This window comes from Rousettus aegyptiacus, unplaced genomic scaffold (assembly GCF_014176215.1).
Source record: "Rousettus aegyptiacus isolate mRouAeg1 unplaced genomic scaffold, mRouAeg1.p scaffold_m13_p_3, whole genome shotgun sequence".
NCBI classification, from domain to species: domain Eukaryota; kingdom Metazoa; phylum Chordata; class Mammalia; order Chiroptera; family Pteropodidae; genus Rousettus; species Rousettus aegyptiacus.
The window spans coordinates 42462343-42489106 of record NW_023416306.1 but is presented as its reverse complement, the minus strand read 5'-3'; the positions used below and the strand labels follow the sequence as shown (position 1 = coordinate 42489106).

At 34.1% G+C, this 26764-nt stretch overlaps 1 protein-coding gene across 2 annotated transcripts; it reads left to right on the top strand.

The window, feature by feature from the left end:
- Window positions 1-558: 558 nt before the first annotated feature.
- Window positions 559-16105, top strand: LOC107511646 (cytochrome P450 1A4). 2 transcript variants are annotated; one of them, XM_016146194.2, is made up of 7 exons: window positions 559-739; window positions 3501-4339; window positions 5618-5741; window positions 9087-9176; window positions 9261-9381; window positions 12138-12224; window positions 14751-16105. In XM_016146194.2, exons 2-7 carry the CDS (start codon window positions 3518-3520, stop codon window positions 15049-15051), a joined length of 1545 nt encoding a protein of 514 aa, XP_016001680.2. In that variant the 5' UTR covers window positions 559-739; window positions 3501-3517; the 3' UTR covers window positions 15052-16105. The 2 variants fall into 2 exon arrangements, with proteins under 2 accessions (XP_016001680.2, XP_016001679.2); XM_016146193.2 differs by lacking the exon at window positions 559-739 and adding an exon at window positions 2192-2290.
- The last annotated feature ends 10659 nt before the right edge of the window (window positions 16106-26764 follow it).

Genomic DNA, 26764 nt, shown 5'->3' with positions numbered 1-26764 from the left:
AATAGCCTATAGGTGGAAAAAATGTCTTGACACAGGTTTATTCTTAAACCAAAACTATGACTATCATACTCGGAATTTAACTATTCTGGTTGTGAACATGCAAATCTGTCTGATTGGTGAAGATTCCTGAGAAAACTACCAAACCCCCTTGAGAAAGGGAACCAAAGTTTCCTAGATTTTTATTTCCCTGAAACTCGCAGCAATGCAATAGTTCTGTATCATGGTCTTTTACCTTCCTGCTCCTTGCTTCCTCGCTGCCTATCTTTTGACCCTTCTTCAACTTATTACCAGCAATTCCAAAATGATTAGTTTTTCCATCCTCTCTGTCCTACTCTGCTTTTTCTCAAGATCAGTTTCCATCTCGCCCTCTTTTTCAGAACCCCTTGCTCCAGATGTGTCCCTCTTCCTTCACTCATGCTGGAATTTCCCAGCTTCCTGGGCCCAATTTTGGCTGCAGAGCCTTTTCCATCCCTCCCTCCAGCTCTCAAATGGCCTGATCCAGTTCCAAACTCCTCCCTTCATGGGTTCGAAGTCCACTCCTCACTGTCTCTTTCCAGAATGTTCTCTCCCAGCCTTTCCCAATACCTGCTGTTGCTGTGACCAGACTGTTCTGTTTTCTAGGATACCTCCAGCGTTCCGGAAAACCTGCTCTGTACTTAGAGCCATCCACCAAATTCCTCGTACTCACGGGCGCGATTTCTGAGCACAAGCGAGTCTTCTGAGTTTCATCGTAATTTGGGTAAATGGATTTGTTGATCTCATAGCAGGTTGTTTTACCCCAAAATTGTCCTCAATGTGGAATGCCCCTTAGTAGCCTTGAGAAGTTTTTAAAAATGAATCCCCCCTAGAGATTTGGATTTGATTGGTCTGCGTGGGATATGAGTGCTGCAATGCTTTTACGGCTCCCGAGGGAGGTCTAATGGGCATCTAGGTTTGAGAATCATACAAATTCCTTCAACCTACATATGCTCTTATTACCAGGCTCTTCTTTGTGTTAGAGTTCCCCTTGAAATTTAACAATGCAGTAGCCCACACTTAGGGAGCCCTATACCCCCTGTCCTCAGCCTTAGTCTGTCCCAAAACAACAGGAACAGTATGTGACCTCAGAGCTTTCCAAGGAAGTTTCTGGAAAAGTTAGCAATGCGACTGGGCCTGGTAGGCTGCCAAAGAGGATTTAATAAAAGAAGCTAGAAGAGCCCAGGTTGAAAAATTCCATGGTGATCATACAGTTATTTATATCTATTGATGAACTATTAACTGTTCTGAAAGCATTGCTGGTTAATTAACCCTGTACGTTAAACTCTGGCTTCTGCTCCATTTTTCTTTGTCGCTTTGATTAGTGAAGACTATAGCTAGCTTTTGAAGTCTTCCAGTCTGAAGTGTCATTTTACAGATGATGAGACTGAGACCAAAGGAGATGTAATTTAACAGAAGTTCCACAGCTAAGTAGGAAAGGAGGGAGGCAGAAAACCCTATTATCTTTAAGAGAGTCCAAAATTCTTTCAGACACACTCACTTCTGACCTGTTTAGTGGGCTGCTTTCTAAATGCTGATAATTGCCAATGTGCAAACTGGCAGTTTGGTGAATGCCCAAGAGAAATTGAATTTTATATATATATATATATATATATATATATATATATATATATATATATATATATAAACAGTGTTACAGGTAAGTAATTGGTGATTCATTATTAAGCTCAAAAACATGGAAAGTAAATGGTGAAAACAACTGTATATCTTGAAGCCTCTCTACAATGGCATATACATTACCTCACAGAGGTATCAGTTTTGAAAGAGAGTATAGAATTAATGCTTAGTTCTGGATCTGGCAAAAGATAAGTGTGCAATAAATGGTCATAGTTATTATGAGTGGGAGAGATTTTGCAAAGGCAGCCATGCTATAAAACAAAGACACAAATGAAGTCCCTATAGTTTCCTTTTCACAAATTACAGCTATTGCATTGGTTAGGGACTCAGTTTTTCTTTTTAATTTGAATGCACATTTATGTTGTTTTTTTTTTATTACATAAAAAGTTAATCTTTCACTTTTAATTCTGAAGTTCATTCTTTAGTAACCAGTGCCAACCAAGTTGGTTTACTTAGCCACATTTATCTGAAAAATTGGAAGGGAAAAACAATCAGATAAGACAGGTGGCAAAGGTTTGCTTGTATATTTATTTAAAAGGACTAGAAGAAATCAAGAGTTGACTTAATCAAAAATCAATGAAAACTGGACATTTACACTGGCCAGTGAATATATTTCCCACCAGTGTTACTTGTCTCGGTAAGTACTTTGAGAAATGTGAAGAGTTCAATTGTGTTTTCAGAGAAAGAAAGTTTTGTATTCTCTCTATAGATATTACAAACTGTAATAACTAACAAAAACATTCTGCATGTATATAAAACATTTCATGTGTGTGTGTAGGTGGAGTAGAACTCTGTTGCAAGTAACAGAAATCAGTTCTAGCTAGTTTAGCAGGAAAAAATTCAATCTAAGAACAAGATCTCCTGAAGGTCCTAGAAGCAATGAATGCAAGGTCGTGAGGCCTCTCCCTTTTATTTCATTTCCTTTCTATTTCATTTATTTTTGAGACCTGTTTTCGCAGATCTTCCTGGTAGGTTGAAAGGTCCCAAATCATGTCTTCAAAGTTAGGTTTTATGAATCTAGCTATCCAAAGAGAGGATGATCTTTCACATTCTCAATTCCATATTCCTCAGGAAGGCTTATCTTGGGTCAGTGGCCTATCCTTGGTTCGATCACCTGTGACTACATGGGCAGGTTATGGAGCAGAAGGACACCTTCAGAAAGTCACCTTTATAAGCAGGCTGGGAAATCCAAGGATAGGCTAGGCAGACAACCAATTAGCTAACCAATTAGCTTGTAATCTACCAAGTATTTAATATAATGATTTAATCTAATCCTCAAATATGACAGACCACTCTGCATCATTTCTCTATAGCATTTTCTACTTTGTAGTCCTATTTCTGTTTATCTAATTCCTCATTAGTCTGCGAAATTTTGTTTTGTATTTTTAATGCCTGACATTGAGAGGTTCAATAAATATGGGTTTAAAGAACATATGACTAATTCTGTCAGGTAGCATACTTATATGAGAAAACTGGGATGCACTTAGATTAAGTAACAAGATGAAGATCCCCGAGTCAATAAGCATGAAATCAGCTTTTGCACCCTCAGTCCGTTTCCCAACCACCAACATGCTTCCTACATTGAGTCATCCTCTTCTTCTGTCTATCATGTAACCATCCCACAGGAAAAAATTTGGTCTGGTGGTTAGAATTGTGAAAAGAATAGAACTGGAATAAAGGTGTAGTGTTTACAAGAATTTGATTTTACCCTCTTGGTGCATCAGGTAAGAATAACTTTCAACTGACTGCAAAAAATCTGTACTTTTCTTCTAAATGTTTAAAGAGAGAAAGACCACTTAGGCTATGGTTAGAATGGCAAAAATAAGGTTTAAATTCTTCTATTTTAGATATTTTATTCCAGAAAATGATTTTCGACATGGCAGTCACTCGCGAAGAGGTGACCACTTCTCTCATAATTTTGGCGATGATTCTTGTGTTTGTGAAAACACTCAGGAGCAAGAGTAGAAAGCAAGTGTCTCTTCCTGGCCCCTGGTCCTTCCCTATCATAGGAAATCTTCTTCAGCTTGGAGACCATCCTTACCTTACGTTCATGGAGATGAGGAAGAGATATGGAGATGTCTTTCTCATTAAGCTTGGCATGGTGCCTGTCGTGGTGGTGAATGGAATGAAAATGGTGAAGCAAGTACTACTCACGGATGGAGAGCATTTTGCAGGCAGACCTAACATGCATACATTTTCTTTTGCTGCAGAAGGAAAGAGTTTTTCATTTTCAGTCAATTATGGAGAGAGTTGGAAGCTTCATAAGAAAATTGCCTCTAATGCTTTACGAAGATTTTCTAAAGCAAAGTCAAAATCCTCCATTTGCTCTAGCTTACCTGAGGAACATGTCGTCGAGGAAGTTTCTGAGATGATAAAAGTGTTTGCAGAGTTGACTTCCAAAAATGGCAGCTTTGACCCCAGAAATGCTATCACATGTGCAGTGGCCAATGTTATCTGTGCCCTTTGCTTTGGCAAGAGATATGATCACAGTAATGAGGAGTTTCTTAAAATAGTTAAAACAAATGATGACTTCCTCAAGGCCTCCAGTGTAGCTAACCCTGCTGATTTTATACCATGTTTCCGCTACCTTCCACTGCGGATTATAAATGCTCCTCGAAAGTTTTATCAGGACCTGAATCAGTTCATTGCACTACATGTACAGGACCATCTTACTACATATGATAAGGTAAGGATTTAAATGTATACCAAGACAAGGGATTTAGTGAGAAGCAAAGGAACATAATGAGATGCATTGAGTACCCAGAACATTGTTTGTATTTTTCCTTGGTTCTTTTTACTTTAACTTTGTTATAATGACCCTTTCCTAAACTATTAGTAAAAGTGAGTTCTAGTCAATGAGATTATAGGCAGTACAATTTACTTCTCATATAAAGACCCTAAGAAGAATTCTGAATTCTTCGAGATCTCAGAAGTTTCCTCAGTGTGCGGATAAGACACAAACTAGAATTATGAATCTGTAATTGGCCGATGAATGATGACCAACATCCAAGTGAGTTCCTTAAAGGAATGAATCAATAATTGTGTCTCTCATTTTACATCAGAAACTATGAGGTCTTAAAAGTATCAACACATTTTTTTTCAGAAAGTGTTTTAAATAATTATAAAGAATATGTAATTTACTCTTTTCCTTCTTGAGTTCCTTTTTTCTATATAGAAACAAACTTTGAGATCATAACACATGTGGAAAGTCCTTCAGGTAACAGAAATGTACCTTTTTTGTGAGGCCACTGAAATGTTTTTGGCCTAATTTGATGGTCCACAGAAGAGTAAAATTCTCTCGTAAAATATGTATGTATTAGAAAGAATCCCAGTTCTTGAGGGTTAATTTGCTGAGATGATAGAATCAAGAAAAAAAATAAGTAAAACATGAAAAGGTGGATAATTGAGCAAATGAAGAGATGTAAGGAGTTAAGTCCCCTCCAATGAAAAAGAAGAGGCAGTAAACAATCTACTCATAGTACCAATCGATAATTCTAGATCAGATAAAGCAAGTAAAAGAATTTGTAAAGTTTGTGAATTTTTCTTTTTACTCCCTAACCTACTTCAGTCTCATCTCTTTCTGCATAGTGATTACAGTAAAATTTATCTAATAGGTTTGGAAATCTCTTATTATATTCATTGTCAGGCAATTTCTTTATAATAAGTTAATCTCTAACTTTTTAAGTACACTTCCAGATAGACGTACTTTTTTATTGATTGAAAGAACTTACAAGGAGAAAATTGAGTGTTGTAACTTGGTTTTCCATTCTATACTCTTTCAAGATTAAGCATTACCATTGACAAGCAAAATAGCAAAACTGGTTAAAAGGTTTAAAATGATCTACTATATTCTTTATATTCCTAAACAAATTGAGTTCATTTCATGTTACATGGTCCATGAGATTCATATGTGATGTGAAATGTAGGTAGGGATCAATAATCATACTAAGATTTTTTTCCTCAGAACTATATGCGAGACATTACTGATGTTCTGATTAGTATGTGCCAAAATAAATATGCTGCTACAAAAAAAGCCACCTTAAATGATGATGAAATCATAAGCACCGTGAGTGACATCTTTGGAGCTGGTATGTGAGAATATTTGTCAATATGCAAGGCAAATAAAGATTAACTGCAAATTTTTGTTTTCTACTGTTTATATGTTTGCAGTATTTCTCTCTTTGAATATCGGCCATTTTGTATAGTTGATCTTACTCTGTATAAATAATTTGACATTCTGCCTTTTTCTCATGTCATTCAGAAAACCTTACTTTCATCTCAGTAGAGAATTGAGTTAATCATGGTCTCCAGTTCATGTTCATTAACATCATTGTTCACGTAATGCCTGACATTGTTTGGTTATTATTTTTTATCCTCACATCCCCCTCCCAGTCCCTTTCCCAACCCATTGACTTTTATTCTTAATCTATTTAAAGTGTTGGGATTTTTTTGTTTGTTTTATATATTCTTATAAAATAGATATTATATTATCATGTATTCTTATGTTATCATGATCTTTAATTTTTTAATAACACCATTGTTATTTACATTACTTCTATCTTTTTTTGTGAAGCCCTTTATTTTATTAGATCTAATGATGGTTGCCAGATGTATTTCTAATTTACTGCTTTGGTCGGTTGCATAATCCTTCATGGATGCATCCCCCGCATTTTACTCATCTGCTGTCTCTTGGGTGGAGATCTGTATTGTTTGTTTTCAGCCTGCAAAAATACCGAGATATTGAATATATTGTTAATGCTAAAAAAATCATCTTTGTCCATCATTTCTGCCTTCTTTTCAATTAGAACCTTAAGCTAAGAGGCAGAGTTTCTGGGTCATCCAATAAAGTGATTTTTGAGTTTTTCATATAGAATACTAAAATCTTAGTCAAAAAGATAATCTATATTCTGCTACCTTACTATTATCATTTTTAAATTTCATATTTTTGATCCTTTTTACCTATAGAGTAATCTTACAATTTCTATAAGATGTTAAACTGCAAGAAGCAAATTCTCTTAGTATAACAACACTACCAAAATACTGAAGTGTTTTAACAGATTTATTTTTGCTTAAATATTCTTCAAACTCAATTTTCCTTTCTCCTTTATGCTACATTTATTGGCAGTTGGATTTTTTTTTAGGTTCTATGCATTTGTGTTCCTGAAATTTCCTTGCAAACAGAAGCATTTGTTTTATTTGTATTATTTTTCCTCATACAAATGCACCTGCTCCCTCTCCCCACACACTGACATATATTTATTATTTTGATCATAATTTAAATTTTATGGATGCACTGGTTATTCATCATACAAATGCTGTTTTTAACATTTCTCCTGCAAATTGTTTGATGCTAAATACAATCGTTAGAATTTGTAAGGACTTTTTTTTTTAAGCCTGAACACCACCAATTACTAAAGACTGGGTGTGTGTAGGTGCGATTAACCAATCCATTAAACTTTATTTTCATCTTAATTTAATAATATATTTAAGAAATATGTAATACTGTCAAGACCCTGAAAAATCAACAAACAAAATTATGGCAAATGATGAAAGTGACTAGGATACAGATTAAAGCCACCAGATGTGTATAACACAGTTAACAATGTTTGAATAAATATGTGCAAAACAGAGTATTCACTATAATGTATTACTGCTTTATAATGCATTTATTCACTCAACAACATACCTGAATTTGTATTTTGAATTCAAATATAGTGGAAAAGAAAATTAATAAACCTCTCTAGTAATATGTTTAAGAAAATTAAATGTACTCAATCTTCCATTATGTGCTCATACAAACTTATGGCTTTTGGATCTAGATAAGTTCAAGCTTAAGTTCTGATTCTGCCTCTTCTGATTTGTGTCACCTTGAACAAGCCTCCTGATATTCTTGAGGCGCAATTTTCTCTTCAGTGAAATGAGCATAATTATATATACTACATATAATATAGATATAGAGATATAGATATATAGTCTGGGACAGAGTAAGCACTCAATAGTTACTTATGATTGTAATTATTGTTACTGCATAGATCATAACCATTATTATTATTATTATTAGTTTCAAGTATACATTTATATAGTCTATAAAACTATCCCCCTAATCACTCTTTCTCTCCTCTCGCTCTCTACCTAGCCATTACATTAATGCTAATTGAATTCCCTAAGTCATGCCCCCCATCCCCGTGACCATCTATCAATTACTAATTTGTACTTCTTTAACCTTTCACCCTTTCTCCAAGCCCCCCTCTGGCTGTCATCAGATTGTCCTTTATATTTGTGAGTCTGTTTTTGATTAGTTTGTTCTTTTTGTTCCTTAGATTCTGCATATAAGTGAAATCATATGGTATTTATCTTTTTCTGTCTGACTTATTTCACTCAGCATAATAACCTCTAGGTACATCTACGTCATTGCAAATGGCAGGATTTCAATTTTTTTTTAATGGCTGAGTATCATAGACATTATTATTATCATAACAGTGGTGCTTATTTTGTAGTGAAATATTTCCATTTTTTCGCTTGTCATAACATATTTTAAAAATTGTTTTATTAAACTTTTATTGTGGTTACAAACATATAACATTAAATTTACTATCTTGAACATTTTTAACTGTACAGTTCAGTAATATTATGTATATTCACATTGTCATGCAACAGATCTCTAGTATTTTTCATCTTGCAAAACTGAACTATATGCCCATTAAATACCAATTCTCTTCCTTCTTACTCCCAGCCTTTCACAACTACCTTTCGACTTCTGTTTCTATGATGTTGACTACTTTAGATACAAGATTTTCCCTTTTATGACTGGCTTGTTTTATGTAGCCTAATGTCCTCGAGGTTCATCCATGTTGAAGCAAGTGACAAGATCTCCTTTTGTTAAGTCCGCATGATATCCCATTGCATGTATACATCACATGTTGTTTATCCATTCATCCATGAATGAACATATGGGTTGTTTTCACCTCTTATGTATTGTGGATAATGCTGCAATAAACATGAGTGTGCAAATATCTCTTCGAGATCCTGCTTTTAATTCTTTTGTATATACTATACCCAGAGGTAAGAATTCTTGGATCATATAATAATTCTTTTTAAAATGGTTGAGGAATCTCCATACTGTTTTCCATAGTGACTGCACTATTTTACCTTCTAACCAGCAGTGCATAAGGATTCCAATTTCTCTACATCCTCACCAACATGTATTGTTTTCTGTTCTCTTAATAGTGGCTATCCTCATGGGTGAGAGGTTAAGCCTATAATCTGAAACACACTTTAGTGTACAATAATTATTTTATTGTGATTTTATTAATTTGTGGTTATATGTAGATTCTTTTCCCTAGATTCTTAATATTCAAATATAAAGTGAATTGGGAATAGCAATTCTGCTAACATTTGTTTCCATGATACTTTGTGTCTTATTTCTTTTTCAGGGTTTGAAACTGTATCAACATGTCTATATTGGAGCTTTCTTTATTTAATACACTATCCAGAAGTTCAAGCTAAAATTCAAGAAGAAATTGGTAATGTGCTTTCAGGTGAAAAATCTAATTCTTATAATTGCCATTTTTCTTATTAAATAATTAAAAAAACACATTTTGTTTCAGATAAAAATATTGGGCTGAAATCACCCCGATTCGAAGACAGAAAAATTTTACCCTATACAGAAGCTTTCATAAATGAAATATTCAGACATTCCCCCCTTGTTCCTTTTACTATTCCACATTGGTAAGCATATGATTCTTCTTTGAAATAGCAACCAATGGTTGGGTGGGCGGAGTGAGGAATCTAAGGTATTAGAATACTTTCAGTCCTTTAAAATCTGTATTATGTTACTATTATTTTAAATCTTATTTCATTTTATTTTGAAATCCTCTAATAAAATTTTTACATAGAGCAAAGGCATCTTTTGTGAATGTTTTCCATAGCTAAACGATAATGCCATTAATTTTCATTTTATGTGTACTAATTATGGGGAGAGGGATAGAGACGTTCCAAACAATGGATAACACAACCATGACACATATTTGGCTATGAAATGTCATGCATATGCTCTAACTTCCTCTTATGAGCAGTCATAGCCACCTGCTGATGTAGCTTCATTTTCAGTAGCCTACAGTTTTGCTGGGCAATAGACTAAGGTAGCCAGTATTGCCAAAAACAGATTATTGCACAGAGTATCCATTTATAGATATTTGAAAGTTTATTGAGTCTAATACCGTACTCTCCAACTCACAAATGCATGCCAGCATAGATTAAGTGGATAAACTATGCTAAATATGAATATGGACAGCCAAAGTTCTGGTGGCTTGAATTGTTTCCATTCCACACAATTAAAATAAAAAATAAAATTCTCAGTGTTTTTTCTTCTTCTATCCTTAAATAGTGAAGGAGTAGAAATTTCTCTCACCCCAGGAAGATGGTGTTAACTATGACACAGCCATGTGTAGTGCCCTCAGCTGCGGTGTCCTAAGTGGCCAGATAGTGAGCAGCACAGTTCCCTGTATTTTGTCCATTTACTTTGCTCTCCATGTTCATACACAATGTCGCCTCTTCACAGTGATCCCTTTCCTGCAGATCCTCTTTCTGGTTGAGGTAAATTTCATCTTTAACTCAGGTTTTAAAAATAGGTCCAAGTTCTAGAGAAGCAATTCTTTTGTCCCAATGGCTTTCATAAGGTGACTTTGGGTACATCATGGAAAAGTATGACCTACAAGATTTTTTAAGTAATTAGGAACAGAGAGGCCCTGTAAAGTTTACAGGCATCATTTGGATTAAATGACTGTGGTGATCTATTTTGGGGGCCTTGAAAACATATCTGAGGACATATCTGACAGGAAATTTTATTTTAGGAGATAGATGTTCATTATATTATTAAAAGTAAAGAAATAAACTAATATAAAATAAAAAAAAAACCAAATGCATTAATCAGTAAGAGTAGTGTGATATGAACCAAGAATATTTGCACATAAAAGCATCTTATATATGTTGTTTAGGACTAATCTATTTTTCTACTCCTAAAATTTACTGTTTTCTATATAGAAAGGCAAGAGATCAAAAAGCAGAAAATATGTTAAAACAAAATAATCCAGGACTATATATGAAGAGAGAAAAACTCTTTTACAATTAAGCATTTATGTACTGAATCTTCCTTTAGAATAAATAGTCACTCACATTTTTAATGTTAGTGAAACCAAAATGTTAATGCTAGGTTTTCATAAGATAGTAGCATGTAGCTTTTTACGTAGAATAGAATTTGAGCAAGTGGGCATGTGGACAGGAATACATTGAAATACGCAAGTGGCTATGCATAAGTTAAGGTGATCCTTCTGAGAAAGAGGTCAATTTTTTTTTGGCCTTCCTCTTTGTTGTGAGGGCACCCAATGAATGCTGTCTAGATTGTTTGTCAAATTTCAGTGCAAGGTACAAAAATGAACATAGGTCAGATAGAAATTCAAACATTAGCTTTTTTAACAACCACAGCTAGTCTGCACAATTTGGCTTAGAGCTGAACCGAGCAGGCTTGCTCTCACTCCTCACTGGAATTAGATATATTTCTCTACTCAGTCTCTGGCTACATTGGACAACAGCAGACTCTCCTGGAAGTATAAAACCTCCTTTTCCAAGCTAAGCCCATTAGTGGTTATAGAGGAGATGTACATTCTCTGCAGGTTGACTAATCAGAAGAGAACCCCAAAGTGGCTAAGCTAAATGTGTCCAGTATTTTCTTTCAAATTTGTCAAATTGAAATGTCACTGCTGCTCCTGTCAGGAGTGTGAGGGCCATCTAGGATGTTAGGTGGTGCCATATGGAAATATAACATGATTTAATCTAATCCAAGCATAATTACAGACATATAAAGGGAATAGCTATACGGTTTGTATGGGATTAGAAAAAATTGATTATTTGTTCTAGAGACAACTTAGTGATCATCCAAAATAATATCATTTCACAGCTAGGAAATAACATCATAGAGTAGGTATGAGATTTGCCCAATATCTCACTGTGAGCAGGTCTGAGTTCAGATTTTCTAGTTTCAATTTCATTGTTCCTTCTATCAAGTACTAAAAGATGTTACATTTTGTTTTTCTAATCTGTTAATTAAAGCCAAAAATACATGGGGTACACAGAAGTGCTTTAAAATTTTCTTAATAGTTTCCTGATATAATTTGATGTATCTACTTATGAGTAACTTTATCATGGGAATATTAAGATAATTTTCTATTGAGATTTTAGCTCATCACAAAGCCTTCAATATATTAAGTGCTCAATACATTTAATAAATACAAGAAAAAAATAAATTACTAATTTGATAATAGTTGGAGGATGTATCAATTAATGAAAGAACAAAGATTTATAAGGATGTCATATTATAGTTTTTAAACGGCATTAATAAAGGTAGTCTGTGAGTTGTGGGAGGCAGTGTAGGGATGGGTTATTTGAATTGACAGGAGGTGCCGTAATGCTGTGTTTTGCTTTCCCAGCACCACAGCAGACACTACGCTGAATGGCTCTTTCATTCCCAGGAAAACGTGCATCTTTATTAACCTGTATCAAGTAAATCATGATGAGTAAGTCACCAAAATTATTTCTTGGGAGAAATTTGCTTGGTTATTTGTTTACTATTTATTAATCAGGGAAAGATTTGCATTCTTCTTAACCCAACTTCATTCCTTCTGTTTCTCTTGAAAGAATTTGGAAAGAAATTCAGTTTTCCCTCCACACCAATAATGGAAGGGCGAGATCTTAATACAAATTCATTCGGGGCAAATCCAATTTCAAAAGTGGGCTTTCCAGAAAAAGTGGGCTCTCCAGAAAGAAGAAAGAGTAGTCAGGGGGATTGTTTCATAAATGATAAAAATGTCTAACCAATGTTCTGTATATATGAAACTAATAATAAAATAAAATGGAAAAAAAAGTGGGCTTAGTGGGGGAGGCATGAGCCAAGGACTTCATGGGCTCACCGTTTACATGGATATTACCAGCTAATGCTTGAAATGCAGCTAAAATAACCCCACCAGATATACAACCCACCAAGTAGGGATTTTTCTTTCTTTTTGCTTGTTTGGTTTTCCTCTACCTCAGCACCTAGATCAGTGCTCGGTGCATAGTGCCCCTCAATATAATATTTGTCAATAAAATGTAGCTAGAGACGGACTCATATCAGCTATAAAAGGAAGGGTTGAGATGAAGGTACTTCACACAGTGAAAGTGAAGATGGTGGTGGTGGGAATAATGATGATGACAGCTAATATTTATAGATCCTAACGTGTGTCAGGCAGAAAATCTTGAAGTATCTCCTTTGAGCCTCAACAATATCCCTCTGCAGTGGTGTTGTTACAATGCCAATTTTAGAGATAAAGAAACTTTCAGCCAGGTTAAACAAATTGACTCAGTCACATATTTATCAGATAGCAGAAGCAGGACCCACATGTAAGTGTGTATATTTTGTTTAATGGAAATTAGATGCTCCATGTGGTCAGGGCTTGATGTCTCCAATAAACTGGTAGAGATTGCATTCTCATGCACTCATCAGGCTATATATTCAGTGTTGTGTACAGCTTTTTCATCTTCACCCAAGACCTCTGATGTCTCATGGAGCAGGCTGTTAGGGAGGGAAGTGATTATCCTGTGCACTTAACAGCACCTTCACGATCTCTGTAAGCAGCAAATGGTGGAATACACTGCATAGACTGTCCAGTGTAAAACTTATTGTCAGAGAGATTGACACCTTCATTCTTCACACCCAGTGATCATGCTGAATAAACAAAACACTAAAAACCCACTACGAGGAAAATACAGTCAGTGTAAATTTAATGGTATTCAATCTCTGTTAGCACAACCTCAAGTATCCTAAGTGTTCTGGTGTGCTAAGAATGTGTGGTTATATTGAATATCAAGTAATGTTCAAATAAACCATATTAACATAGGTGCTTATAAAGAAATACAGTTTGTTTGGAAGCATTTGTTTAAGCTGAATGAGTATGTGATTCAAGACTTGATATTATGGGGAAATTATTCATATCCAGTTTAAAACAGAGGCAATAAAATAAGCACCTACCGAGCAGTGGAAAATACCAAAAATGAGAGAATTGCATTTGTCGAAGCAGTCAGTATAGGTCATCTGCTGTATCTAATTCAGCTCAGTAAACTGAGGACAAGCAGGACATTGTCCCAATGCTGTCAGCTCTTTCAGTTATAGGAGAGAACTTGGAAATACAAATTTTCACATGGAACCTTTGATGTTTAAATGTTTCAACAATGAATTATTTTAAAAAGATTATGAAAGCAAAATAAAATTTATTGGAGGACTGAATATGACTCGTATGTCTCCAGGTTTATGACCACTGGTACAGAAAGAAAACAAGAGGCCCAGTTCTTTGTAAAGGCAGGTGGGTCTCTGATGCATGGCTTAAGGTGTATTAGGAAACATGCTAGCATTAGTTGTTTTGACAAGCCAGATATGGTGCCTGAAACAAAAGGTGGAGGGAGACGAGAGAACCAGAGGCAAAATAATTGGGAACGGTGGGCAACCCCCTCAGTCAGAGCTACTTTCTGGTGACCTGCCTGCTCTTTGTAATGATATACAAAAGCATTTTCCTAAACACATTTGTAGCCGAATGAGAGGTGCGGCTCAGTCTCATTCCTGCTCATTTTTGCTTAAAGCAAAGGAGATTGAATAGTTATCACCTTTTATTTATACTACGATTTCGAAATATTCTTATGAGAATTTTATAGAACTCTTAATTTAAAATCATAAAAATTTCAAATAAATTTTTAGGTATTTTATTCAATATTTAATCAGAAGTCATTTTTAGTGAAAACTAAGTATAATTGTAACTAAAATTGCCAATAAATTGAAGGAAAGAATATACATATATGTAAATTAAAAATAATTATATATTTCCATAATTGTATATACACATGTGTGTATATGTATGTATATATAGATACATATTAAATAAAATTTCTAAAGGATATTCCAAACCTGAACAAAACATTTTATGCAAAACAAAATTATTGTGGAGAGTCGGCAAGAATGGTGAAATGGTAAATTGATTCCTTTTTAAGATATTACTTTTGTCTCTTTTATACAGAACTATTTGGGATAATCCTACTGTATTTAGACCAGAGAGATTTCTAAATGAAAACGGGGAACTGAATAAAAGTCTTACTGAGAAAGTTCTGATATTTGGAATGGGAATCCGGAAGTGTCTTGCAGAAGATCTTGCACGAAATGAGATATTCGTTTTCATCACCACGGTTCTGCAACACCTCGAGCTGAAAAAATGCCCCGGAGCCGAGCTCGACATGACGCCTATATACGGGTTATCCACGAAACCCAAACCGTACCAACTCCAAGCGGTGCCTCGCTTCCCAGGTAGTTGGTGTTCTTAGATTCTCATACTGGTGATGGCAATCTAAGTCAGAAAAATTATACAATTCTAATTCATTTAACAAACAATTTAAAGATTGTACCCTAAACTGTGCTATTAGTTCAATTTTCTGTCTTTCATCCTAATGTAGAAAGTGTTTTTTAAAGTGTATATGGTATAAAGAGGAAGGAAGGTGGGAGAAGAAGATAAAGAAGGTCAAATACATGGTGATGGAAGGAAACTAGACCTTGGATGGTGAGCACACAATGCGATATATAGGCGATGTAATTATGGAATTACACACTTGAAACTTATTTAATGTTGTTAATCAATGTTGCCCCATAAATTTAATTTTTAAAAGCGTATGGTATAGCCTCAGTTCTAATATGAGAGATCTTGTGTCATGATGATATTTTAAGATAATAATAAAGTGTGATATAATTCAGGAGTTTCAAACTCATGTCTCTTGTGGTCGTGTCTTAGGTGTCGCTGAGTCACTGTGAGCATGAAAGGAAAGAAAAAGTGAGTGATGGACTGAATAAGAAGGAAGGAGGCTCTGTTTATCTTACTTTACACCAGCTTCAAATCGGTATATTTATATTGGTTTTAAATATAGGGTTCAGAATAAGAACAAAGTTCTGATATTAAATATATTTTTCCCAGTTGCCTAGGAAATAAGTGCTTAAGAGATCCTGACAAGGGGACTAGCATGGCCTAGAACATTTCACAGTGGTAATAGATGAGCTGTGCTAGATTTAGAGGGGTGGAGAAGAGGATACAAGGAGGAATTTCTTCAAAATCCATTTTTATATTGGCTCTTATGTTTTCTGTATTAAGCATTTAACTTCAGGGAAAATTTGATGTTTTTACAATGTTGCCAATTTCTCTGGACACCTACTAAATATGCATGTGTATTAGTTTGCTAGGGTTGGCATAATAAAATATCACAGTCTAGGTACCTTCAACGACAGAAATTTGTTTTTTCACCATTGTGGAGCCTGGAAGTCCAAGATCAAAGTGTCGGCAGGGTTGTTTTCTCCCAAGGCCTCTCTCCTTTTGTAGATGGCTGTTTCCTCTTTGTGTGGCCTTTCTTCTACATGCACATACCCCTTGTCTCTCTTTTCTTATAAGGACATCAGTCATATTAGATTAGAGCCTCATCCCACTGGCCTCATTTTAACTCACCTCTTTAAAGAACTTATCTTTAAATACAATTTCAGTTCGAGGTACTGAAGGTTGGTACTTTAACATATGAATTTTGGGTAGGAGAAGAGGGCCACATCCAGCCCCTAACAACATGTTATAAGAAAAAAAATAGTAATTATTTAAAAAATATTTTTCAGTGTAGTACCCAGCATTAAGTATGTGCTTCTTAAATTGAATCTGTTAATGAGCTAAGGCATATAAGGAACACAATAAAATGGACAATGAAATGCTGTTTATTTCAGATTGAAGTTTTAAGAGGAGTTGCATTAAAAAGGATTTAGAATTCGAGCTGGGAGATAAGAGCAAATCTGTGGTCTAATTTAAATGGGAGAACAGTTAGGGAGGGCTGGCTCTGGATAATGACCGTCCTGACCAGGGTTTAGCAATGGAAGCAGAGAAATTAAACAAGGTACATTCAAACATGTTAGGGATTAAAATCAGAACTTGCTCTTTCTTTTAAAATATAAATAAATTCGGCATTATCCTTAGGAATAAACAAACTGGATTGCTTGTCTCTTTTTGTAAAAGCTTCTGAAATTATTTATATTATCCCCACGACAGTGTGTCAAATGGAAACCATTTTTGCCTTTTTTTCTGTAAGAAACTGTCAAATCTGTATATTCAACAATAATGGGGATGACTAGAACACTACAAGAATCTTGGTATCCGTTTATCTGGTATTTTCTTTAAAGAACTACATTTTCCTAACCTCTTTTTTTTTATTATTTAATAGTGAGCACATATAATTCTATACTTTTATTTTAACACATTGTATTATAAAATGCTAATTTTCACTTTTATTGTGCTCCTGAGGCATAATTAAATGATGTATTACTGGGATTTTTGTATAATTCATAAGTTTGCTTTTTATCTATTTTTGGAAACATGGATAAGAATAAAACAGGTAAAAGAAAGTATAAAAGTAAAATAGGAATAACTTTTGTTTGTCATTTAATATATAAAGACGAGTTATTTTTAATTATAGGGATTTGATTATCCTGAGGTAATAATTTATTTTATGAAATGTAATTAGAAGCAACCTAGTATACCAAAATATTATATCAGAATAACATATCAACATACTTTAAATTATTATCTGGAAACTACAAATAAGATTCATTATGACTATAGAGCAGTTGATAATATATGGATATATACATCGGTGGTGATCCAAGCTGAGTAAAGTCTTTCAAGTCTTGTTACACACAAATATATATGGATACTTATAACTCTACTCTCTCCTTATAGCTATAGCCCCATGGGGCTTTTGGTAGCATCATGAAGGTGATGACCAGCCTAGAAACATTATCTGCTGCATGATGCAAATAGGATGGAATGTGTCTAGTCCCAATTGTTCTTCAAAGAAGAAAATTTGAAGCAAAATTTATAGTCATTTATATATTCCCACATTGCAATTCTCTAACTTATTCTCAGTTATACGTATAATTCAGATGTGATATTGACCCACATAACAGGATAAGAAATCAGAACAATTCCTGAGTAGAAGGAGGGGTCTTTGGGGGATTTTACTACCTACATAATTATTAATTAGACTATAAAAATCTACAGAAGCTTCCAGACCTCCAGGTGAGTGGATACACAATTTGGTTTTTCAGATTCGCACAGGATTTCCCCATAAAATCTAAGATTCAGACTTTAAACAAATAAAAAACACCACAGTATGTACACTTCAAATCAGAAATAGCTAAAGGGAGCTGTTTTATAGTTTAACAGGCAATATAAACAGATTCCCTGTAAGGACTGCACCATTCACTTTCTCTTTAGATAAGAATAAAATACATGATGCAGGCAACTGATTCTTTATGATATACATTTTTAACACTAAGAAAGCCAAAATTTAAAAAAATCATAAAAGTTTATAGGTCTCCTTCTGTATACGTCATGTTGTTTACAAAGAATAGTTTACCTCAATTTAATGTGACTATTAGGCTCCATCAATAGTAACACACACACACACACACACACACACACACACACACATCCTGTCATCTACTGCCTAAGCCTAGACTGTTCCCAAGACCTCATCTACCTTTTTTCTTCCTATAAACAGGTACAGTTCCTCCAGCCTCTACTTCACCCTCCCCTATTGTTCCAATCCCCCAGGAAACAGTTCACTCAAGATTTTGCACACTCTGAGGCTGACAAAACAAAGAAACAAGCTAGTCTTCTCTCAGTCCTAGGGAGATGGGATTTACCTTCTGATGCCCCAGGCGTAACTCCTAAATCTTTACTTCCTACCCTAGGATTAAATTCTACCAAGGATGATTAAAGTGAAAACTTTTACTTTGTTTAGGGCCAATCTTAGGACCCAGAGGGGAGAAATTGGTTTTATAATCTCCACAGATATTCACATTGTTGCTTTCCAAAATCTGGGCTACTTATTCCTATCGTTGCCATGTTACGCTTAAATTAGAGAAATATGTATTTATCTTGATTTGTTCTAGATCTCTTAAGCTACTGCTGTTTCACTGCAAAGACAAAAGCCCTAAAGTCTTTGAATTTCTTCTGTATCAGGCAATGTAGTAGGTATTTGACATTATTAATTTTGATGCAGACCATGGAATAGTTATTAATACCTTTTTTGCAGAAAAGGAGGGTTTTTGCAGAAAAGGAGGCTCAGAACGATGAAGTAATATAGCTAACATCATTCTGCTAATAAGAATTTAATCCAGGGTGAAAATCTATATCAAACTCAACTCAAAACTTGTATAGGTTCCATGACAGTTCAAGTGTATATCTCATAATTCACAGGAAATTTTGGCGGCATCTGAATATGTAAAATTGTTTTTCTAGTTGAAGTAAGGATGAAGAGCTTAGAACTTTGCCTCTTTGTCCCCCATCCCACCACCCTCAGCACCATAAATCTAGAAGCAATATACATTAGCAGGACGGATCTAATAACATCATCTATCCATATAAGTACCTGAAATATGTTCCCAAGTTACTTCGTGCAGGAAATCAATTTCAAGTAGATTAAAGGTCTAAATGAAAAAGTCATACACTGAAATGTTTAGAAGAAAATATGTTTAGAAGCTTAAGGAAAGATTTCTTAAACAAAATACAGAAATGCAATCCATAAGAAAATTATTAATTCATTTACTACATTGAAATTTAAAATTTCTGCTCAACAAAAAGCTCAATAAACAAAAGAAAAACCAAGTCACAGTATGGAGAGAATGGAGAAAGATATTGGCATCACATGTAACAGACAGAGTAGTATCCAGAATTAAAAAGAATATATTCAAATCGATATGAAAAAGATAACAAGCACCCTCCTCTCCCCCCAATTAGCAAATTTATGAATAGGTAGAAAACATGAAGCGCTAACAAACATGAAAAGTTACCCACTTCAGTAATAACCAATGAAGTAAATATTAAAGCAAATTAAAATACCATTTCACATATCATAGACTGATAACCATTTAGAAGTCTGACAATACAAATGCTGGTGAGTATTTGGAGAAATAAAAACTTGTATTCACTCATGTGAGTGTAAATGGTACACCTAATATGAAATTTGAACATTTTTAATAAACTACTTGGAAATTTTTAATAAACTCAGAGATGTACTTACTTACTTGATATTCAACAATTCCATTAGAGAAACTCCCACACATATGCACAAGGAAGCATGCACTGTTCACTACAGCTTTCTTTTCTGTGATACTGAAAAATTGAAGACAACTGAATTCTTATAAATATGATGCTAGATAAATATAATTTTGTTTTAGTCATAAAATAGAATACAGAGGTATAAAAAAGTACTCAAGCATACACGAATCAACACAAATCTCAAAATCATGTTCAGAAAAAAAATACATTGCATGAGTACGCATGGCACAAAACACAATTTACATAAGTATTTTTAATAAATGAAAGATAGCACTGTTTATTGTGGATATATCTATTTATTATAATAGTATAAATACATACATGAGGATAATAAACACAAAATTTAGAATTCTGTGGATTGCGCATGTATGCTATCATCAATTTTGTTAAATATATATATATACATATATATTTACATGGAAAGTGTAAGCTGTTACATATAAATAGAATACTGATAAAAACATGCTTTTTTTTCTATTTCAGTTTAGACTTGTACTTTAAATACAGTATTACATTTGTCTGAGATTATAAATTCCCTCTACTTCTGTGAACATAAGGGTGAAGAAACATTTAAGGACGGCACATATTAATCATAAAATTCATGGATTTGGTCTAGAGTGTAAGGTAAACGTGTGACACACCAAGAGAAGTTTTAAAAGCAAGCCTTTATTGGGAGAGGGCTCCCCGGCAAGGTTCACTGGTCCAGAGAGGACAGGGGCCAGAGAAGTCACACCCTGGGATGGGAGGGCATAGTTTTTATAGGGTTATGTGGGGATAGGGTATAAAATGGGGAGTATCAGTTGAGCATCTGGGGTAGGGTAGTGGCGCCAGGGCTTTAGGGTGGGCCCGTATCAGTTGGGAGTCTGGATTCCGATGTCAGGCTGGGAAGTCTCCAGGTAGCCATCCTGCTGGCCCTTCCCCGCCGACCGAACATAGAGAAGGGGTGAATCTTCATATTCTTTGACTAGACAAATGAACGGTGAGTTAAAACATGAGGTTACAGAAGTTTTGCATTAATTAAATTAAAACAAAAGCTGTCTACTGAGAATAAAGAAATAGACAAATACTGTTAGTACAAGATTCAGAAGCTGTACACAATTACATAATACTTAATTTAGTTTTTAAGGTGTATTTTCAGGTGCCTACTCTAAACCAGGCGTTTTAGATGTCAGACATAAAACGTTGACTAAATTATGATCCCTAACTTCAGAAGCTCTTTAAGGTAAAGGCAAAGAATGATAACTGTGTATGTATACATATATACATATATGTACACACACGTACAAAATATGCAATTTTCTCTTTTTGTAAAAAGTCCTTCACAGGGTGAATGCCCTTTTTAGATCAAGTATGTATATGTATAGTTTTGCTATGCATATACAAATGTGCCTCTTTGTACAGTTGGTCACTCCTTTAAGGAGTCTTCATTCTTCGGTTTCTCTGTGCCAACTTGGCCTATATTGTACTATTTTCTATCATTTCATATTCAGTAGTCCTCACTGAGTTTTAGCATGCCTCCTACTGTTCTGCCTGGCATTTTAACCTTCATTTATCTGTTTAGAACTGACAGGGAGTTTTGCTGTCTCAGAGTAGGTGAGAACAGAGCAGTTTAGAAATATATTATCTTGGGAAGAGAGTTTAATATCTTAAGAAAGCAGAACTATTGTTTTAGCAGTGCTTGCTTAGCTTAGTGTCTGGAATGTAGTCAATCAACGTGTACTGGGATGGCTCATACCCATTCAAAGTATTTATTGGCACTTCAATTCATTGAGTTTCTGTGCTCCATGGAATAGTATTGTGTGAAAAGGTTTTTCAAAGTTAAAATGCTATGGGGCTGGTGAAGCGCTTTACAAGATAATTCTTTAGTTAAGACTATTCTTTATCTATTTCAGAATATTGGGAAAGGGAGCCAAGTACATAAAAACTGTTCTTTGGAACAGGAGCAATAATAACCTTTTGTTTTGAAATAAGAATTGAAGGTGGTGTTTCCCCAGGCTATTGGGCAAGATAGTTATGAGCTCCTTTACTCTGTGCCTAAGAAAGCTCCGGTTTGCTTTTTAGTTACAAATTTTTATAAACCATTCTCTCCATTAAAAGAGAGTTAACTTGCTCACATCTCTTCCCCACTGTTTCCTGCCCTATACTACAAATACAAAGTTGTTGGGGAACTTTATATTAAAATATAACATATGTACAGAAAAGTACACAAAATGTAAGTTTAAAGCTTGATGAATTTTTACAAACTGAACACTGTCAACATCCCATAAGCCCCCCTTCCTTTCACGCTCCCTTCCAGTCTCCGCTCTCTGTGCCTCAAGGATAAGCATTATCCTGACCTCCTTTGCCATAGTTTGGTTTGTCTGTTTTTGAATTTTAAATAAGGGAATCAAACAGCATGTACTCTTTTGTGCTTGACTTCTTTTGTAACATATTGTACTTGCAAGCTTTTTTCATGTGTGTAATTGTATTTCATTCATTGTCGCTCCTATAGTATTCCGTTAGGTGAATATACCACAATTTATGAATTTATTCTGCTGATAGGAGCCACTGAGTAGTTTTTAGTTTGGGTCCATTATAAATAGTGTTGCCATGAACATTCTGGTTCACATTTTTTGATGAACATGTGTACACTTTTCTGTTGTTTATATAAACGACTGACTGAAACTGCTGAGTCATAAAACATTCCTATGTTTAACTTTAGAACTTCCAACTAGTTTTTCAGCATGGTTGTACCAAGTCATACTTTCATGTGGTTGTTCTACATTTTTTCAATAGTTGTTTTTGTGGTTTTTTTTATCTTATTTTCTGTATTTTTCATTTAGCCACCGTGATGATAAATATACCTTTACTAAAGAGACAGATAGTCAAAAACATCCCTGACCTGTTACCTTAAGGGAACTTGATTTTGGCAATGTTACCTAGTTCATTCTTTGTTAATGAAATGAATCTAGGACAGATTGAGTGGATTCATCAACTGAAGTCCTTCGAAAGTGAAAGATCTTTCAATCTTCTGCCACCTCCCCACAAATGCTACAGTGATATTAGCTCACAGCTATCATGGCCTTCTGAGAAATCAGTTTTTGCTAAGACTATATTTTTCCGATTTCCTTGGGAAGAAGTGTTACAGAATTTCCTCCATTAAAACAATTTTTGCTTCCAAGATCTATCTCAGTTATTACAATGTCAATGTTTTGTCCTTAATTTGGGGGATAGTCTAGAAGTAGTTATTTAAATCTGTTTATCTAATGATATGTCTTTTTCTTCCCCCCAAAATTTTACTTTTCACTGCAACAGTTGAGGCTGAAAAACAGGATGTTCTGTCAACTCATATTTCTAGAATTCCTTCTGCCACCTCCCCACCTTCCAAACTTTTGTCTTTCTGAAGAGAAAAAAAATCCAGGAGATAATATTTTGAAATCTTATTTATTTCCCATTGTGTTTGTGCTTCGTTTGCTCTATTTCACTTTATATATCTTTCAACTAATACCATTTTGCTCATTATTTACTTATTTTAAAATAAAGAATTGGGGTAATTTTTCATATTTGTTTAGAAGTATCATTTCATTAAAAGTACTTCTGAGTAATAAAAGCTTAAGTTTTAACTGTGAAATTCTTCCAATATTTGATTGGGAAAGTTGGAAATTTCTCTTTCTGTTGTATATGCATTTAGGTGATCTTATGAATTCCACAAATGGATTTTATATGCAATGATTCTTCAATAACTGGTTTCTAAGAAAAATAGAACCTTTTCCACATGTAATTTATAGACATATTTTTTAACTTGTCTCTTCATTTTGCTATGGTATCTTTTGTCAAGCAACAAAAATAATTTTAAAATAGCCAAACATATTTAGTATTTTTTTCCTTTTATGGTTTTTGAGATTTCTGCCATGCCTATGAAAGTCCTACCCCAAATTTATACAAATAGCTTCTTACATTTCTCCCAATATTTTTCTTTAAATGAAAGTAGGGATCCAATTCTGTTCTTTCTGGATAATTAATCTACAATGCTTTATTAAATTAAACACTCTTTCTTACTAAGTTAGCTTAAAATACCTTATGTACTAATTTTATACTTAACCATATACAAGTAATATATTTACATATTTCTCTACCAAGATTATACACTTTTGAATACAGTGACTTTCTAGTTATCTTGGCATCTGGCAGTCTCCTACTTTGCCTTCTTCATTGTTCTTACACAGTATTCATAATTTTTTTGGCTATTCCCAGAGATTCAGCTTTCCAGGTCCATTTCCAGGATATATATTCCTGCATCATTTTATATGGTTCCATAGAAAAGTTCACTGAGATTGTAATTTGAGTTGCATAAAATTTACATATTAATTTTGAAGGTACTCATCTTTCTTTGAAGTTCTTATTCTCATTGTTTTCTGTATTTCATTTGGATTTCATAATTTAACTTTTATGTCTTATACTACTCTTGCTATATTTAGCTCTAAGAATTTTATTGTTTTCTCTCTATTGTAAATGGATACGCTTTTTCCACTTTAGTTTCAAACTTATTGCTAGGACAGAGAAAAAGTTATTGATTTTCAGAAGGTGTCCAATCAGAGTTAATCCTAGGATTTTCCAGGAGCTATTAGGAAGAGATTACTCACTCTTTTCTCCTGAGCTAGAGATATTGGTATACATCTTGCCGTGAAGGACCTGGGGATCAACTCAACATGAAGTACGTAGAATCTAAAGATTAAGACATAGAAGATTGTAGAGCTATTATTTGAATTTTTGGAACAAGCCATATCTGAACCCATTATAATTTGTCCTTTCTAATTCCCAAGTCAATAGGTTTCTTCTATTTCTGTTTGTGTTAAGTGGGTTTAAATCAGTCTTATTTGTCTTTGCTTATCAAATAAGGTGAGTATAGAAATCTGAATTTGACTCTCCCAGATGATGCTGATGCTGGTAATCTTCAGAAAAATGCCAGGTTACGCTCTGCTATCATGGGGGAAATAATTTAATGGAGTAGAGAGTTGTACATAAAAGAGTACTGAAATGTTATCAAAGATATGTAGAATAATACTGAGATTGCTTCATTAAAAAGTTGAGTTTTAAGGAACATCAATACAATAAAAAACATGTTTGTCGGAGACAAACCTGGTCCAAGAATGAAATTGCCGTTCATTCTTTCAGATCTTTAGTTTCTTGGGAATGTACGAATGTGTTAATTAGCTGAGGAATTTTCCTATCCAAGTGTTCTTAACTAAAATCATACTATATTGAAATTTTATTATTCTCATATTTTACGTCAACCTGAGAAATAGGTTAGGAAAGTGAACATCTATAAACCTCCTTTTATATTGCATTTATTATGTAGAAATGGGAATCTCTAAGTTTCATTGACTTTGAACTTATGAAATGACCATGGAAAACATCTCTTATAAATACCGAAAGAAAAAAAAAGAAAGACCTTAGAGGAAAAGTACAGAAGAACAAAGGATTGTAATACATGTTGGCATTCCAGCATTTCCTCACAACAGCATCATATTTCATAGTCTCTTTTTTCATAATATGGCTGAAAATGTAATTTAATTTAAAGTTGACATCACTAACAAATAATCAATCAATGGGCAACTCCCAGTATGTGATCCGTCATAGGTTTTTTTTTCTTCTGTTTTGTTTTTGTATGTGGAGGAAAGGGACTCAGCCTGCTTTCTTGTATACCAGAATATATATCCTCTAGCACCACCTACTGGGAATTGGTTTATAGTGCTCCAAATTACAAGAAACAAACCCAAACTCTTTACTCAAAACTTTCATTTATTTTCTTGCTTTTTCTCCTTCCTGTATCCTTTTATATCCCGTTGATTCTCTATTCATTTTTTTTTTAATTTCCCTTTACCTATTAGAAATACCCTAACTTTCTCATGCACATTTTTGTAAAACAAGTACTTTTATCACATGTGGACAGATTGGTAAGAAAAAAGAAAAAAATAAGAAAAAAGAGGTCCATGTCACATCATATGTCTTTATCTTAAAAATAATGACTCATGGCTAAATGGATTCAGAAGACATTACTTTACATTTTAATATTAACGCTTAATATTAATATTTAGTATTTCCCTGCCTGGACTCCACTGAATCCTGACTTTTCCACTAGCTGTGAAGCTGTATGACCCGTCTCTATTTTCTCACTTGGAAAAAAAAAAAGCAGTGGTAGGAATACATAAATGAGCAATGTTAGGAGAATTGAATTAAATATGTGCATTTAATCAAATATATAAATTCTTTGGCAGAGCACCCTCTCATGCAGTAAATATGCAATAAATGTTTTCCATTATTATTAACCCTCTGAGGACAAAGTCCAGATTTTCATTCATCTCTCTGGCCTTAGAGTGCATATCAAGGGGTTTATACATGGTAAAAATTAATGAAGACTTTTAAACTACATATTTAGAAAACATGAAGTTATTTGCAAATAAAGTGTTACTATTCCCATCCTTAAAACTCTAATATTTTTTCTTTAAAAAAAGATATTTGAAAATATTTAATCAGTGTTTCCTGTTTCAATACATAGTAGAAAATGTAAGTACAGTAGGAAGAAAAGTATTACTATGACTGTGAGCCAGCCACTCTGCTAATCATTTTGTAGATATTATTTCATCTACTGGACAGGTGGTCCAGAATCTTGATTTCAATTCTCAGATTTATTATTAACTTTCTAAATAAAATAGAAATTCTGCTTCCGATAGCTTAGTTTCCTTGAGAGAAGGGTGGGCTATACCATGTCTAAAGTTTCTTTCAATTCTGTTATTCTTACTATGATTTGGCCAGCCTTATAAATTAAGGTTCAAATGGTATAATTCAGCATTTATACTGGCTGTCATCTCTCCATTCTAAAATAGAAGAAACAAGTGAGATGAAATTATAGATAA

Excerpts from the sequence above, each read along its gene's own strand:
- LOC107511646 (XM_016146193.2), top strand. The coding sequence starts at position 2,230 with ATGAAAACTGGACATTTACACTGGCCAGTGAATATATTTCCCACCAGT. Across the intron at positions 9,382-12,137 it reads CCTTTTACTATTCCACATTG|CACCACAGCAGACACTACGC; the intron begins GTAAGCATATGA and ends TTGCTTTCCCAG. Across the intron at positions 12,225-14,750 it reads TATCAAGTAAATCATGATGA|AACTATTTGGGATAATCCTA; the intron begins GTAAGTCACCAA and ends TCTTTTATACAG.